The 15,384-nt window shown below is 37.1% G+C and overlaps 3 protein-coding genes across 3 annotated transcripts; 2 read left to right on the forward strand and 1 right to left on the reverse strand.

Annotated features, from left to right (window-relative positions):
* On the forward strand, positions 1,164–3,838 carry LOC104780851 (probable inactive receptor kinase At5g67200). The gene is made up of 2 exons (XM_010505390.2): positions 1,164–2,671; positions 3,167–3,838. The coding sequence occupies exons 1-2, from the start codon at positions 1,195–1,197 to the stop codon at positions 3,736–3,738; spliced, it is 2,049 nt and encodes a 682-aa protein (XP_010503692.2). The 5' UTR covers positions 1,164–1,194; the 3' UTR covers positions 3,739–3,838.
* On the forward strand, positions 4,811–6,998 carry LOC104780852 (protein BRASSINOSTEROID INSENSITIVE 1-like). Its single transcript, XM_010505391.2, has one exon. The coding sequence runs from the start codon at positions 5,193–5,195 to the stop codon at positions 6,981–6,983; it is 1,791 nt and encodes a 596-aa protein (XP_010503693.1). The 5' UTR covers positions 4,811–5,192; the 3' UTR covers positions 6,984–6,998.
* Positions 7,114–12,892, reverse strand: LOC104780853 (kinesin-like protein KIN-4B). The gene is made up of 23 exons (XM_010505392.2): positions 12,722–12,892; positions 12,178–12,324; positions 11,937–12,086; positions 11,586–11,830; positions 11,239–11,426; positions 11,024–11,148; positions 10,841–10,877; positions 10,658–10,749; positions 10,376–10,483; positions 10,187–10,300; positions 10,007–10,097; positions 9,805–9,914; positions 9,620–9,715; positions 9,311–9,541; positions 9,125–9,205; positions 8,955–9,026; positions 8,743–8,836; positions 8,639–8,670; positions 8,463–8,560; positions 8,280–8,369; positions 7,960–8,175; positions 7,695–7,869; positions 7,114–7,610 (listed from the first exon to the last, which is right to left on the reverse strand). The coding sequence occupies exons 1-23, from the start codon at positions 12,890–12,892 to the stop codon at positions 7,227–7,229; spliced, it is 3,147 nt and encodes a 1,048-aa protein (XP_010503694.1). The 3' UTR covers positions 7,114–7,226.

Genomic DNA, 15,384 nt, shown 5'->3' on the forward strand with positions numbered 1-15,384 from the left:
ATTAATTTTTTATTTTTGGGTCTAAGGAAGAAGGATTGACATCGCAAGACCTTAATTTGATGTTTGAGTCAAATTTTGAGGTTTAAAGAAGAAAGATGGACGACAAACACACATGTTTTATTAGCTATACATAGGCATGACCAGGGTTACAATTGTCACGGTTAAGGTTTATTAACTATCGGTTATAGTTAGAAATTTTTGTAACCTTAACCACAACCGTTTAAGAAACGGTTAAACGGTTACGTTTAAATACGGTTACGGTTCAAACGGTTACTGTTATATACGGTTACGGTTATTTGATAATATGATACGGTTAATATTATTTGCTGATATAATATAATTGATATTATTTATTTATAATTAATATGTTCTTATAGTGTACTCATATTTTTATATATCATATGATTCATATGAAATAAATAGTTATTAGTATATTTTATTATGTTTTTAAAATATTATAAACCAAATAAGTATATTGATAAAATTATCAATAATTGGGTGCATGTGTTGACTATGCTGGTTATCATGAATTTCACAAATTTTACGAGAAAATAAATGATTTTGTTCTTGGATTTTGATGGGTTAACAAGTTTTGTGGTAGTCTAAAAAAAGGTTTTTCAGTGGAAGAATGTGAAGAAGTTGGCGAGGAAGAAGAAGAAAAAGAGTATAGCGAAGAACCAAACGGTAAAAGTTACGATGACAATTAACACAAAATTTGACAATGAAAATGACAAGAAAAAATATGAAAAATAAGAAAACATTGAATAAATAACACGAAAACATATGTGGTAGCGATCAATTAAATATGAATATGAGTTAAATTCATGATTATAAAATTGTTTCGTTTTTCTGGTGGTCAAAGAAAATGGTTTAGGATATGTGAGGTCATCAGTTTGATTTGCCTCGTCTAGAGGTCAAGTTAAATTTATGATTTTTTTTTATCAGATTCGATTTTATAACACAACTAATTTTTATATTTTAAAAAATTATGTATCTGATTTTTTTGTTTTTTAATACTAATTTTAGTTTTTTTATGAGATAATATTTTATTACCCATAATTGGATTCAAAACCTAGTGATTGGAAAAAAAAATAGTCCAACGGGTACATTATATACATTAAATTAAACACATACATTATACACACGCGTGCCACAAGAATACATATTATTTTCAGAATAATAACTGACACAGAGATGCTCTGCTCCGTAAAACAAAACACACACAAGATGACACTCTTCTTCTACTCTCTTCTCTTCCTCTTCCACCTCCTCCTCCGTATCTCCGCCGCATACCCTTCCCCGGCAACGAACTACTTCGACTCCTTCTTACCAACCGACGCCGTCGCGTTACTCTCTTTCAAATCCACCGCAGATCTCGACAACAAGCTTCTCTACTCTCTCACCGAGCCTTACGATTACTGCCAATGGCGCGGCGTCGAGTGCTCTCAAGATCGCGTCGTTCGTCTTCTTCTCGACGGCGTTGGTCTCAGAGGACGTTTCTCTCCAGAGACTCTTACTCGTCTTGACCAGCTTCGTGTTCTTAACCTTGAGAATAACTCAATCTCTGGTTCAGTCCCTGATCTATCTCCTTTAACCAATCTCAGATCCTTAACCCTAAGCAAGAACCATTTTTCCGGTACTCTCTCCGGCTCAATACTCTCTCTCCGTCGGTTAGCCGAACTCGATCTATCGTATAACAACTTCTCAGGTGAGATTCCGTCGGAGATCAACGCTCTGAGTCAACTCAGTTCTTTACATCTCGAGTTTAATCGATTCAACGGTACTCTCCCGCCGTTAAATCATTCTTCTCTGACGTCGTTTAACGTTTCCGGTAACAATCTCACCGGTTTAGTTCCGGTCACAACGACTCTGTTACGATTCAACGAGTCTTCGTTCTCGTCAAACCCTGGTCTCTGCGGTGAGATCATTAACAAATCCTGCGGTTCACGTTCTTCTTCTCCGTTCTTTGGTTCAACTAAACCGAACGCCACGTCGTCGTCATCATCTTCTTCTTCGTCTCAAGCACCGGTTAGTCAACCTGAACAGAACGGTGAAGCAACGATGACTAATCCTCCACCGGTGATTAAAAAGGTTAAAAATGGTTGGTTAATTCTCGGTTTCACCATTGGTCTCGCTTCTTTGATAGTTCTCGGTCTTTGCCTTGTCATGTTCTCGTTAGTTATGAAGAACCGGAGAGACGGAGACGAAGACGTGATGATTACGCAACCGTCAACAGTTACAGAACCTCTCAAATCTCAGAAGCGTGAAGAAGAAAACAAAGAAATCAATATCCAATTCCAAGAGCCCTCGCCGCAAAAGCGAATCCCTAGAAGCGGAGATTTGATTTTCTGCGGGGACGTTGAAGGAGAAGGAGAAGCTATGTACACACTTGACCAGCTGATGAGAGCTTCGGCGGAGCTTTTGGGAAGAGGATCAGTAGGGACTACGTACAAGGCGGTGATGGTTAATCAAATGATCGTGACGGTTAAGAGATTTGCTCCGTCTAAAACAGCGATTACTAGTGATTTAGCGTTTGAGAATCAGATGGAGATAGTTGGTGGACTAAGGCATCCGAATCTTGTACCGGTTAAAGCTTATTTCCAGTCTAATGGAGAGAGACTTGTCATCTACGATTACCAACCTAATGGTAGTCTCTTCAATCTTATTCACGGTAAGCTTCATCTTCTCTATCTCTTTTTTTTTTGGTAGGGTTTTAACTGAACTCACTTAGTCACCTCTGAGTTGTTGCTTTTAATTAGGTCTAATTGAACAATTACTCTGTTTGTCTTAATCAAATTGAGGTGTAGAAATCAACTTAGAGACCTTTAATTGTGTGTGTAGACATGTCTCGTTGATGGGTTTTGGTGCAGCTTTATCATTTAAAGGAACTCTAGACTTGAACCACATAGAGACATGGCCGAGAGTTTATAATTAAAATATGTTTTTGTCTTTTTCTCAGTTGAACAACTGTAGATATATAAGACAGAGGAGGAATATGTTAGATCGATATCTGTGCTATTTTCACGTGAAACTCCAGTCATTTGTCACTTGTCAGGAATTTGGTGTGTTTGTCTTAGCTAGGACTTGAGTTCGAAATAGCTTCTTGGTCTCATATACCATTGGAAGTGAATATAACTAAATTACTGTTTTATCCCTTAAAATTTAGGTTCAAGAACATCAAAGGCAAAGCCATTACATTGGACATCATGTTTGAAGATAGCAGAAGATGTAGCTCAAGCATTACATTACATCCACCAATCATCTGCACATTTCCATGGAAATCTCAAGTCTACAAACATCCTCCTCGGTCATGACTTCGAAGCTTGTCTCACAGATTATTGTCTAAGTGTCTTAACAGACTCATCAGTCCTTCCTAATGACCCGGATCTCTCTTCCTACAAAGCACCAGAGATAAGGAAATCAACAGATAGTCGTCGTCCCACGTCCAAATGCGATGTATACTCGTTCGGGGTCTTCCTCTTAGAGCTCTTGACTGGTAAAACCGCTTCAAGGCAACCGTTTATGGAGCCAGAAGATATGTTGGATTGGGTTAGAGCAATGAGGCAAGAAGAGGAAAGGTCAAAAGAAGAGAATGGGCTTGAGATGATGACTCAAACGGCTTGTCTTTGTCGAGTGACATCGCCGGAGCAAAGGCCGACAATGAACAAAGTGATCAAAATGATTCAGGAGATTAAGGAGAGCGTTGTTATGAGTGACGATAACGATAAATTCCTCTGATACATGTATGTGTGTTTTTGAAGGGTTCCAAACTTGGGAGAATAGTAAAAGTGTATCTTTTCTTAAGATGGGGAGGGGATAATCTCAAATTTAGAAAGGTTATGTTTGTTTAAGAAACTTGGAAAGAACTCAAATTTTGGGCGGTGGAGCTAACGTAAACCACGAACATGGTAAACCACGTTGAGATTTATTTATATTCGGCGCCAAAGCTAATGGACTTCTCTACAGGTCAGATCATTTGGTTAGGGAATCTAGAATTATTCAGCTATTTTAAAATAGATTAAATGCTGCTTCACACTTTAACGTACTAATTAAAGGGGATCAATAGAAAATAATATACACCCTACCTGGTTGCAAATCATTTCAAAGACCAATCATAGTGTTAAGTGTATATCATACTGATCAGTCTTAAAATAAGTAAGTAGATGAGGACAGTATCTCAAAAGCCTCGGATTTATGATAATCATTTGAACTTAACTTTTGATCCAATAATTTTCAGTAGTTCCACCATCAAGTCATCATCCGGAATCCACTCTACTTTACTTCTTTCTTTTTTTCTTCTTTCTGTAGTTGAAGTTTATATACGATGTACATGTAAGGAAAAATCAGTATTCATATATGCTTATAGGAAAAGTTAAAAACTACACCAACAACCATATAGCAAATTAGACTTGTATTTTGTAATATGAGAAGAGATAGGTGGTTGGATAAAACATATACAAATTATTCAATAATAAAGTCTAAGATGAGTTTCAAAAGGGTAAATAGGAAGACTGGAAGAGACTTGATCCCATCTGGCCTAATCTCACGGTTAATTAAATGTAAACACCTCTCATGGACAAAGACCTCATTTTTCAAACTCACCTTATGCGATTATTTTATTTATTATCTGTAATCATCTTGCATTAACTTTTTTGTTTGAACACATATAGTAGTCAATATTTTTATAATAATCCGAAGTAGAAGTAACATGGCAGGTGTGAGTGCCCCGGGAAGCTTTGACCAATCTTCCCTTCACCTTCTTTCATCTTCCTTTTTCTGTCTTTTGACTCTCTTCTTTACTATACTCTCTTTAAGCTTTTCTAAAATCTCTCTGCTAGAGCTTCTACTTCCTCTCTAATGGTGGAACCAAAACACTAGATTAGATTCCCCCTTTCTCTCTCAAAAACTCTGAGAATGAAGATTTTTTCAAGCTTCTTTTCTATGTAACAACTCTTCTCTTCTTCTCCTTCTTCTCCTTCTTCTCTTCACCATCACAGTCTCTGTACAGAGAAGTCCATCAGCTTATAAACTTCAAAAACGTTCTTCCTGACAAGACTCTTCTCCCAGACTGGTCCTCCAAAAGAAACCCTTGTACCTTAGATGGCGTTACTTGCAGAGACGACAAGGTTACTTCGATTGATCTCAGTAATAAGCCTCTCAACGTAGGATTCAGTGCTGTGGCTGCATTTCTTATGTCCCTCACCGGACTAGAGTCTCTGTTTCTCTCAAACTCACACATCAATGGCTCCATTGCTGCCTTCAACTTCAAGTGCTCTGCTTCTTTAACCAACTTGGATCTATCAAGAAACTCTCTTTCGGGTCCTGTAACTAGTTTTGGATCTTGCTCCAGTCTGAAATATCTCAACGTCTCCGCCAATACCTTCTATTTTCCCCGGAAAGTTTCAGGTGGGTTGAAGAAGCTAAACCGCTTGAAAGTTCTTGATCTTTCATCAAACTCACTCTCCGGTAACGTTCCTCCATCCTTGGGTTCTTGTTCTCTACTGAAATCACTAGTGCTGTCAAGTAACAACTTCTCCGGTACGTTACCGATTGATACGTTACTGAAGATGAGAGGTCTCAAGGTACTCGATCTGTCTTTCAACGAGTTTTCCGGCGAATTACCGGAATCTCTGACGAATCTTTCCGCTTCGTTGGTAACGTTAGATCTCAGCTCCAACTATTTCTCCGGTCTGATTCTCCCAAATCTCTGCTGGAACCCTAAAAACACTCTCCAGGAGCTTTATATACAGAACAATGGCTTCACCGGGAAGATTCCACCGACGTTAAGCAACTGTTCTGAGCTCGTTTCGCTTCATCTGAGCTTCAACTACCTCTCCGGGACCATTCCGTCGACCTTAGGCTCTCTGTTAAAGCTTCGAGATCTGAAGCTATGGATGAATACGTTAGAAGGTGAGATCCCTCAGGAGCTCATGTATGTCAAGACTTTAGAGACTCTGCTTCTCGATTTCAACGAATTAACCGGTGAAATCCCTTCCGGTTTAAGTAAGTGTACCAAACTGATCTGGGTTTCTCTGTCGAATAACCGGTTAACCGGTCAGATTCCAAGCTGGATTGGCCGGTTAGAGAATCTCGCCATCCTCAATCTAAGCAACAATACGTTACACGGGAACATTCCTGCTGAGCTCGGTGACTGCAGAAGCTTAGTCTGGCTCGATCTCAACACCAATTCCTTCGACGGTACGATCCCGGTTGAAATGTTCAAACAATCCGGGAGCGTCGCTACGAATTTCATGGGGGGTAAGAGGTGCGTTTACATTAAAAACGATGGGATGACGAAACAGTGTCACGGAGCTGGTAAGTTGCTTGAGTTTCAAGGAATCAGACGGGAGCAACTTAACCGGGGTTCGACTAAGAGCCCTTGTAATTTCACCAGAGTTTATGGAGGTCATATTTCGCCGACATTTGATAACGACGGTTCGATGATGTTTTTGGACATGTCTTATAACATGTTGTCTGGTTACATACCAAAGGAGATTGGTTCGATGAGTTACCTGTTTATCCTCAATTTGGGTCATAACTTTATATCTGGTTCGATTCCTGACGAAGTAGGTGATCTGAGAGGTTTAAACATTCTTGATCTTTCAAGCAATAAGCTCGATGGTAGCATCCCTCTGGCGATGTCAGCGCTTACTATGCTTACGGAAATGGATTTGTCCAACAATGATTTTTCTGGTCAGATTCCTGAGATTGGTCATTTCGAGACTATGCCGCGGGAGAAGTTCTTGAACAATTCTGGTCTTTGCGGTTATCCACTTCCACGGTGTGATCCCGTGAAGGCAAACGGATACGCAGAGCTACCAAAGCAAGAAGAAGAAGAAGAAGAAGTGTTGAGCTGGAAAGCAGTGACTATAGGATCTGCTCTTGGGGTGTTGTTTGGATTGGCAATAGCACAAGTCACTGCTTCATACAAGCCGGAGTGGTTCTTCAAAAATTTTGGTCTTAGAAAGAGCAGAAACCGTTAGGATTAACACTCTAGAGTTTCTATTAAACACCCTTAAAAAAAAATCTTTCTACAATTACATTCATATCCTTGCACTCTACTCCAGCCATTGATTGCAAATCGTTATCTCTGTAGTCTGTACTAGTCAATCATAATATCAACGAATTTTTGTATTGAAAGTATAACAATGTTCTTAAGCTTCGGTATAACAACCCACATGGACCAAATCTAAATCTGTTGACAGAAAAAAACTAGAGGGTCATGTTTAAGCACCTTGAAACATTGAGTGTCGGTTCCACGAGTGATCATCGTCATCATGAGTCTTAGACATGAAGATCATAGAGGTCTCATCGTTATGCTTTATCCACTCAGAGAGTTTCCATGGTTTCTGCCATTTCCATTTAAACTGAAGCAGCCATTGATGGTGACTTCTCTTCCACTTCCATAGCTTCCCACTCTGTCCCATTTTCTTCATTGCTTTCATCTTCCTCGTCTCTTCTAATAAAGCTACTGATTCTCTCACTGACACATTGACTATACCTGGCCCAGCGTATTTGAGATGCTTTGTTGCTCGATGATAAGAAGATGGAGATGATGGGTCACTTGCATTATTATCTCCATAGTGCTTTGATGAACCTCTTGAACTTCCCTGCAAGAAGTAACTTTTGCATACTTTTAAGGAGAAATCCCCCAAAAAGAGTTTAGTTTGGAAATAAGGATTAAGTTTACAAACCGAGTATGATGATGATGATGATGAAGCCAGAGCTATGGACACTGTTTGCTCCCTTGTCTTTTTCTCTTTCATGTTTTCCCTGTTCTGGACTTCGGATAGCTGTAATAAGCAGAGGAGGTCATTGAGTTGTTCTTTCTTCTCTTTGACGTCTCTGTCTTTCTCCCAGATTTTGCACCTGTTTGATGTTTAAGTAGGACAAAATCAACCTCCCATGTGTGGGAAAGAAGCATAGTTTAGGTCCTGTTCGGGTTTAAGAGTTATTTACCTTGCTTCAGCAGCAGAATCAAACACATATTGAAGCAAATACTTGGCATCAGTCATGGACTGAACGTGGTTCCACCGAGTCTTAGCATGTAGGCTATGCTCTCTTTCCTCTGCTTCTGAGAGCTGAGAGGCCATGGCTGTGAGAGCATTTGAAGAAACATCCAACATATTCTCAAGAGAAGCTATTCTCTCCAATCTTGTGTTTGGTGATAAAAATCTGACGCATCAAGAAAAAATATAAACAGGTCATAAAGTGAATCAATTCACGGCCAACCAACTTCATAGTTTACGCTACTGAGGCATTTTTTTATAATGTTGTACCTGAACTGTCCATTTTTCTCTTGATGGGGACTTGAAGGAAACTCCATCTCTTGTTTCAACGAGGTTAACTCTTCAGCCAATGCAGCTCGGCTATATGCAACAAGAGTAGATTATTGATTAGATAATATACGGGAGAAAGTTTGCAGTTAACAACATGACTGAAACAGAGTTTGGAAGACGCACACTTGAATTTGCTTTTCATATTGTAAACGAACTTGATGTACTTTTGTCACAACCTCTAGCTCGTTATCAAGCCATCTCCGAAGAGTTTTTTCGTTCATCTGCAAAGGGTAAGAAAGGAAACAGTTGATACTTGTGCAGGATGACGAATCCATATCTAAATTAGGAGTTCTTGATACCTGTCTAGTTGGTGGTTGACCATTGGTAGTCACTGGAAAAACAAAGCAAAAAGATTATGATCGAAACAAGAACAAAACAAGGTGTGTTTCGGCATAAAAGTTACCTGATATATCACGTGCTGAAGACTTGCGGGCTTCTAGCAGCTCTTTAAGTCTTTTGGTAACCATTGCTGCTTCTTCTGTTTTTCTCTGAAGAACCTGCAAGACATCAAGATACATTTTCTCTTGAGATTCTTATATCTGCACTCGGATTGGATAATTCTAGTAAGTCATCCTCTCAAGCAGGAAAAAGATAAATATTTCATAAGATTCTTACCATTTTCTGACGTCGATTGAGAGCTTCAAGTTTAAGTCTTTCATGCTCAGTTTTTCTTCCTTCTTTCTTAAGCTATCCAAAAACAATTAAAAAGTGCAACATGAGATCAGTTCAACTTTATAAATTCGACGGATAATAAAGAGGTGATGAAGTGGATAGAGATAAAGTACCTGCAACAACTCTTTCTCTTGAGAAGCTTTCCATTGCCGGAATTGTTCAGCTTCTTGTTTCATCTTCTGTTGTAGTTGAACCTGGATAACAAAAAAAAAAACAGAACAAAAGTCAAAATGTACAGCTAGATTATGTGAACTAGTAATATAGAAAGAATCCGATAGCACAGCTGAACAAGACGCAACCTTCTGAGCCTTAATGTATTGTATTTCAGCTTTCAAACGCTTCGCTGCATCTTCACTTTTTTGCTTTTGTTTTAAGACCTCAACTTGATTTTCTTGTTTCTTCTTAAGATTTAAAATCTGTGTCTCGAGTGCTTTTAGTTTCTGTGCATGATTATCTCTTGCAACTTGAGCTTGTCTGTCGGAACTAGCAGCAAGTTCCTCGACTTCAGCCAACAATAGATCTCTCTCAACCTGTAAAAGTTACTCATGACTTGAGTATTAACATTTACATAAAATATTAACAAGAGAATTTAGAATGTTTTGTCTCACCTGTACAGTTCTTTTCTCTTTCTCAAGTTCCATCATTTTCTTCTCGAAGTGTTGTCTGATAGTTTCAGTTCCAACCCCACATATTTTCATCTCAGACTGCAAATATAAAAAAAATCATAAGATTCTCAAAATAATCCAATCCTAATTAATAGGTACAGGAAACTTCAGATGAGTAATGACCAAACCTCTTTCTCCTCCAGACGTTTACTTAGTTCATTTAATTCCTTGCCCATGCTATTCTGCCTAAGTGTATGTTCCCACTCTTCTGCTGCACCAATATCTTCAGAAATTCCACCTTGAATCAGACAAGATTTTAAGCTAAGTAAGGATAGGAGAATGCAGATGCGTTTCATGATACAAGTTTTTAGAGAAGCCAGTGTCCAAAACCTGATGTTGCTTCACTCATTTCATAATCTGAATCCATGCTTTCAAAACCCCTTTTAAGGCCATCATCTTTTGGAAAAATTACACCATTTTTCTGAGGTAAAAGAACAACTCTAGTAAAAAGCAGTAAAGAAATGTGCCAAATAAAATCTATTGTGATTGCCTATTGTATACAGAAATTACCTGTGTATCAAGATTGCAATAATCAAGAGTAGCTCTCTTGCTGCGATAGATGTGAAGTTCTCGAGAAAGCTCTTCATTGGCAGACTCTAGCTTCATGATTTTCTCTCGCATAACCTAGAAAATTGAACTATATACTATTATTGATGAGAAGTTTATAAACCTTCTGAAGAATATCAGCAGAAGTAATACCTGCACTTCTTCTGATGGGGTTTCCTCACGAGCACAAACTGCAGCTTGTAGATACTGTAGCTGTTGACGCATCTTTTGCATCTCAGAACATATTAAGTCTTTATTCGCCTGCACCAAAATAAAGAAGCCTCTCCTGTTAGAGCTCCCAAGTGAACAATCTTAGTCCTCTTTTAATCTATTTTTTTGGCCTCATGTACTTCAAAGTGTGTTGTTAGCTGATAGTGGAGCTTTGTCGGCAGAAAAAAATTGAAAGCTCATCTAAGATAGTTCCCCAGTACTTACAACAGGTTTGTTCTGGATATTCCTAGCACGATTTGCATATTTGAGAGTGTTAAGAGTTTCCTCAGCATTGATGTCAGCAGGACTGATGCAAGCTACAAGAGTAACACAACCACAGAGGAAAGTTGAATTTGTGAACTGATATGAGATTTTCAGGGAATTTACTCATACAACTTAGAAGTTTACCTATCATGACTGTTTTACTATTTCCACCAAGAGAGTCCTGCAGTAATGTAAAGGACATCTTTAATGGAAATTTTACACTTCAAGTTACATGCCAATATAAATAATACACTTAGAAATTCCACCTAGAGTGATAATAAGTAGCTACACAAATTAGGATCTAGAAGTGCAAAGATAGAAATGAACCTGCAATAACCGAGTAAGTTTACTATCACGGTAAGGAACATGAGCACCTTCTTTTCGTTTTTTCTCATCCCCTAGCGCACTGATGACATTACCAAGTGCAAGAAGCCCCCTATTGATGTGAATTCCTGTTTCAGAGAACAGAAAAGAATTGGGTTATATAAAATGTGAGTCAACGTTCTCAAAAGGATGTAAGACGGGATATCAGTTTTTCCAACCTTCTTTTAACCTAACACCGCCTGAACCTGTTCGTTTAGCTCTTTCAGATCCTGCAAGATCTACCAGGTGAAGCTTGGCACAACAATATTCCTCCCCCATATCTTCATCTACGGTGTCATTAACCATTGCGGTTGAAGGGATTTTGCGCATCTGTTCTAAGGTGATCGTGAAGATGGCATGTGACCGACTGTATAAGAAGAAGTTTTACTCTATCATGGATATAGAAACGAACATTTAATGGACGAACTGTTTATGATGCCTATTTTACCATTTCTAACTTTCCCATATATATACATTTTACTGGCTAAGCATTCTTCTTATGGAGCCTGGGTATAGAGATTCTCACCTCGACTCATTATTCATATTTGTGCTCCCAGTTGCCCTGGTTAGAGATCCTTGCTCTAGACAGGAAGCCATTTCTTCTCTAGTAGCTATGGGAACTTCGGTTGCACCAGATAGTGTTATGACCCCGTTTGGTGATTCACGAATTTGCACAGGTGATTTACTAAGAACAACCTTTCCAGGGGTTCCATTGGCCATCCTGTTTAACGGCACACTGTCCAGCAAATCCAGAACTTCTTCTTTTAAAATCTACATATGAAGAATTCAATTAATATCCAAGCAAAGGCAGACTGAGTTCTACACTTGTTCATGTCTTATGAGTTAGAAGAATGTGATTAGAATAAGAGTTTGATACCTCAATGAAAGAGACATGTAACTGGAACCCCATTTGGTGCTTTACTGAATCAATTTTGTTGAACAGAGAACTCATAACTTGAGGAATCAAACCATTGCTTGTACCATTTCTAAAAGCAGTCCCCATAGTGTAAGTTTTTCCAGATCCTGTCTGCATAAGTTGTGTAACTCAAATGTTAAAAGAAAGAAAAAAAAAAAACTAATTCGTAGTCCAAAATTTGAGAAACAATTTCAGTATGTACCTGACCATAAGCGAGCACAGTAGCATTGTAACCATGAAACAAACCATCAACAAGAGGAGCAACACATTCATCAAACATCAATGAAGATGGAGAACCATTACTTCCATATACATGATCAAATGTGAAAGAATGTGTTCCCATTTGCACCTACACCATAAAAAAAAAAACACAAAAGCTTCATTCCAATAACCAAGTTAAGTTAAGTATTAGTTATTGGGTTCAATCAAAATCCCATGAAAAAAATATGGTATTTTAATACATTATTAAACAATGCTCATTGACTTTATCAATCACAAGTAGCATTATACACACCTTATCTATTTATATAGTAAAAAAAATAAAATAAAAATTGACACTGTTTTATAAGAAAAAAAAAACAAAAAATTAAATGAATGTGTCAGAGTTAGAGAACAGAGATTTGATCCGGATCCATGAATAGGGAGTGAACAACGACGGTCGCATTTAAACAGTCACCATCGGAAAAAATAAAATAAAACGAACGACGGAGGAGCAGAGACGAAACTGACTCCCAAAAAAAACTCACCTGAGGCGTTAGCGGAGAAACGGAAACACATTCCCTACAACCTTGAGTTATCTCGTCTCCGATCAAAGGACGAACGTTAACCGCCACTTTTACAGAACAACTCTCCGACGATGACGACGGTGGTGGAGAAGGAGAAGAGGACGACGATAAGGAGGACGAATGTGATTCCATGATCGAGAAAGCTCCTCTCTTCTTCGTTGAAATCGAGTCTCGATTTCGTCTTCTTCAATTGAAACAACGAGACGAAATCAGTCGTCGCTTCCTCGGGAAGAAGAAACGGAGAAGAATAAGTGAAGAAGAAGCTTTACTTACTCTCTCTCTCTGGTTTGGGGTATACGAGGTATCTTTATATTTCCTTTTCTGCCCTTTACAGAAGTCTAATTTAACCGTTTTTGCCCTCCACGTCAGCTTCTTCTTCTATTATTTGACTTACTCTATTTTTATAATCCACTGGTCCGTGTGTATTGAAAACAAAAGAAAATCAGATTTTAGTTATTCAGATCTGTCTACCACACTTTTTATTCATATAAAATTGTTGTTGGAAAAATAACTAATTTTTAGACGAGTTAAATTAAATAAATTTTAATTATGGTATTGGTGCGTGTAAATGAGACAACTGGGGGTGTGTCAAAGTCGATGGTTCCAAAGCTGAGTATTTTATGTTTTTTTTTATATTTTGGTTAGTTTTTTTGTTGCATCGTGTCTTTGGTTAAAAGACAAAAACTAATAAATTAGGAAGAGTCAAGACATTCGTTTTCTGGTCCTTCTTCTGCGCGGGAAAATCCCAACAGTAAAATACACAAATATATATATATAACTTAATTTAAGTACAAAATGTGTAGGGACCGCAGTACACTCCATTTGGGCCTTTATCACGCCCTACCTCACATGTCTTTCTGCAAGGCTCATTACTTTGTTTTGTATCACTTTATCCATTTTTTCTTTTTTGGTCTTTTAGAAGAAATAGTACGTATTTTTTAGTGGCTTTTAGTTGTTGAGTAATAAAGCTAACTCTACCCATTTCTGCTTCAAACCATAATTATATTAATCATGATCGCTTTGAAACACATGGCTATCTTTTCACTTTTTTTTATTTGTCCCCGTCCACTAAAGTGGCCTTTAACTTCCTTGTTAAAGGTGAATTAACTAAGAAGTTCCATTTTTTTAATAAAGTAGAAGTTCTATTTTTGTTTAAATAAATGTTGGTTCCTTGAGTTTGAAGGTATTTTTTTTTTCATGTGTTGTTGTTGTTGTTCTTAAACCTGTAGAATTCTTGAATAGTTCTCAATAATTTGAGTCATTATGTATTACATCATTTGTTGCTAAAACAATTTGCACCAGACGTCTATATAGCTTCTAATGTTGGTTTCCGTAAGATAACTTCTCAAGTTGGCATTTGTTTATCGAGCGACATAAGAATGTTGTCATGCTAATACGTTTAAAATGTTTTTTTTTGTTTGTAAAAAAGAAAAAAGAAAAATGTATTTGCGGTTTTGCATGTATGTACCTAATTTTTATAGTATTTGTGTTGTTTTTCTTTGGTGTTATTATACCCAGTGTCGTGCTAGCCTTTCTAGGGGCTTAAGGCAAGTTTTAAAGTGTAATTATTTTTTTAACTGATAATTAACATATAATAATATATATAATTAATAAAGAGGTCTAAAACAACAATTATACGTTTAAAAGATCTTAAATTTTATTATTTTATTTGTTTTTTTAATTTGTTTTTTTTTTCTTAAACATCATATTCATATAGAAGCATGTTCTGAATTTTTTTACAAATTCAGAAAACATAAATATTAACCAATATTCATGTAACAGAAAAACAGGAAAACTAAACAAGAATTTCTTTATATGTTATAAAAAAATCAATATATAGCAAGTTAAGCATAAATTTTTACACTATTATAAACATGAAACATAAATTATAATAATATACAAATACAAGAAGACTTCGTAGAAACACATTTGAGAAAACAAAAATAGTTAGGATTCATAGATTCTTAGAGCTTAAATAAATAAAAAAGAAAATAATTTTTTTTTTGATATAAGAATTTGGTTTTGAACTCAAGTGGAAAATATAAATAAAATTTTGTTTTGAACCATTACACCAAAATTTTATATATTATGTGGGGCTTGACGCAAATGACTTTTTTATTACACTATAGGCACGGCCCTGATTATACCAATGGATATATAATGTTTCAAACGCTAGCCCGTGCAAGTTAATTAGTAAATTTTCTTTTCTATGGACGACCAGAAATGATTATGACTCTATGACTATCATAAATTTCTATTTAACTTTACTTAACTAGCTATTAAAAAAAAATACTAGCTTGTAATAGAAGGAAAGAATGAAAATAAAAAATCTAGCGAGAAAATGCAATTTCCTAACAATAATATATATAAGTTTAACCACATAGTGGGCTACTAGTTCCCATCTGGTTGGAAGAGTTGCCCTGTTGGTCTAGGTCAGGGATCAATTCTATGTGGAATTGCTATTCATTTATTATGTGACTATATGGATATGGGTCCTTGCTTACGGCCCATTTGAATACCCGGAGAAAGGGTATATCCGTGGGCTGCACCTCCCCCAGGGATTAGTCTCGGGCCCCTCTATAGGCCTGGAAATTTATCATGAGTTATCAAAATATATATATATA

Source organism: Camelina sativa, chromosome 4, assembly GCF_000633955.1.
Source record: "Camelina sativa cultivar DH55 chromosome 4, Cs, whole genome shotgun sequence".
Classification (NCBI taxonomy): Eukaryota; Viridiplantae; Streptophyta; class Magnoliopsida; order Brassicales; family Brassicaceae; genus Camelina; species Camelina sativa.

Excerpts from the sequence above, each read along its gene's own strand:
- LOC104780851 (XM_010505390.2), top strand. The coding sequence starts at position 1,195 with ATGCTCTGCTCCGTAAAACAAAACACACACAAGATGACACTCTTCTTC. Across the intron at positions 2,672-3,166 it reads TCTCTTCAATCTTATTCACG|GTTCAAGAACATCAAAGGCA; the intron begins GTAAGCTTCATC and ends CTTAAAATTTAG.
- LOC104780852 (XM_010505391.2), top strand. The coding sequence starts at position 5,193 with ATGTCCCTCACCGGACTAGAGTCTCTGTTTCTCTCAAACTCACACATC.
- LOC104780853 (XM_010505392.2), bottom strand. The coding sequence starts at position 12,892 with ATGGAATCACATTCGTCCTCCTTATCGTCGTCCTCTTCTCCTTCTCCA. Across the intron at positions 10,750-10,840 it reads TAGTAAAACAGTCATGATAG|CTTGCATCAGTCCTGCTGAC; the intron begins GTAAACTTCTAA and ends TTACTCTTGTAG. Across the intron at positions 10,098-10,186 it reads ATTGCAATCTTGATACACAG|AAAAATGGTGTAATTTTTCC; the intron begins GTAATTTCTGTA and ends CTTTTACCTCAG.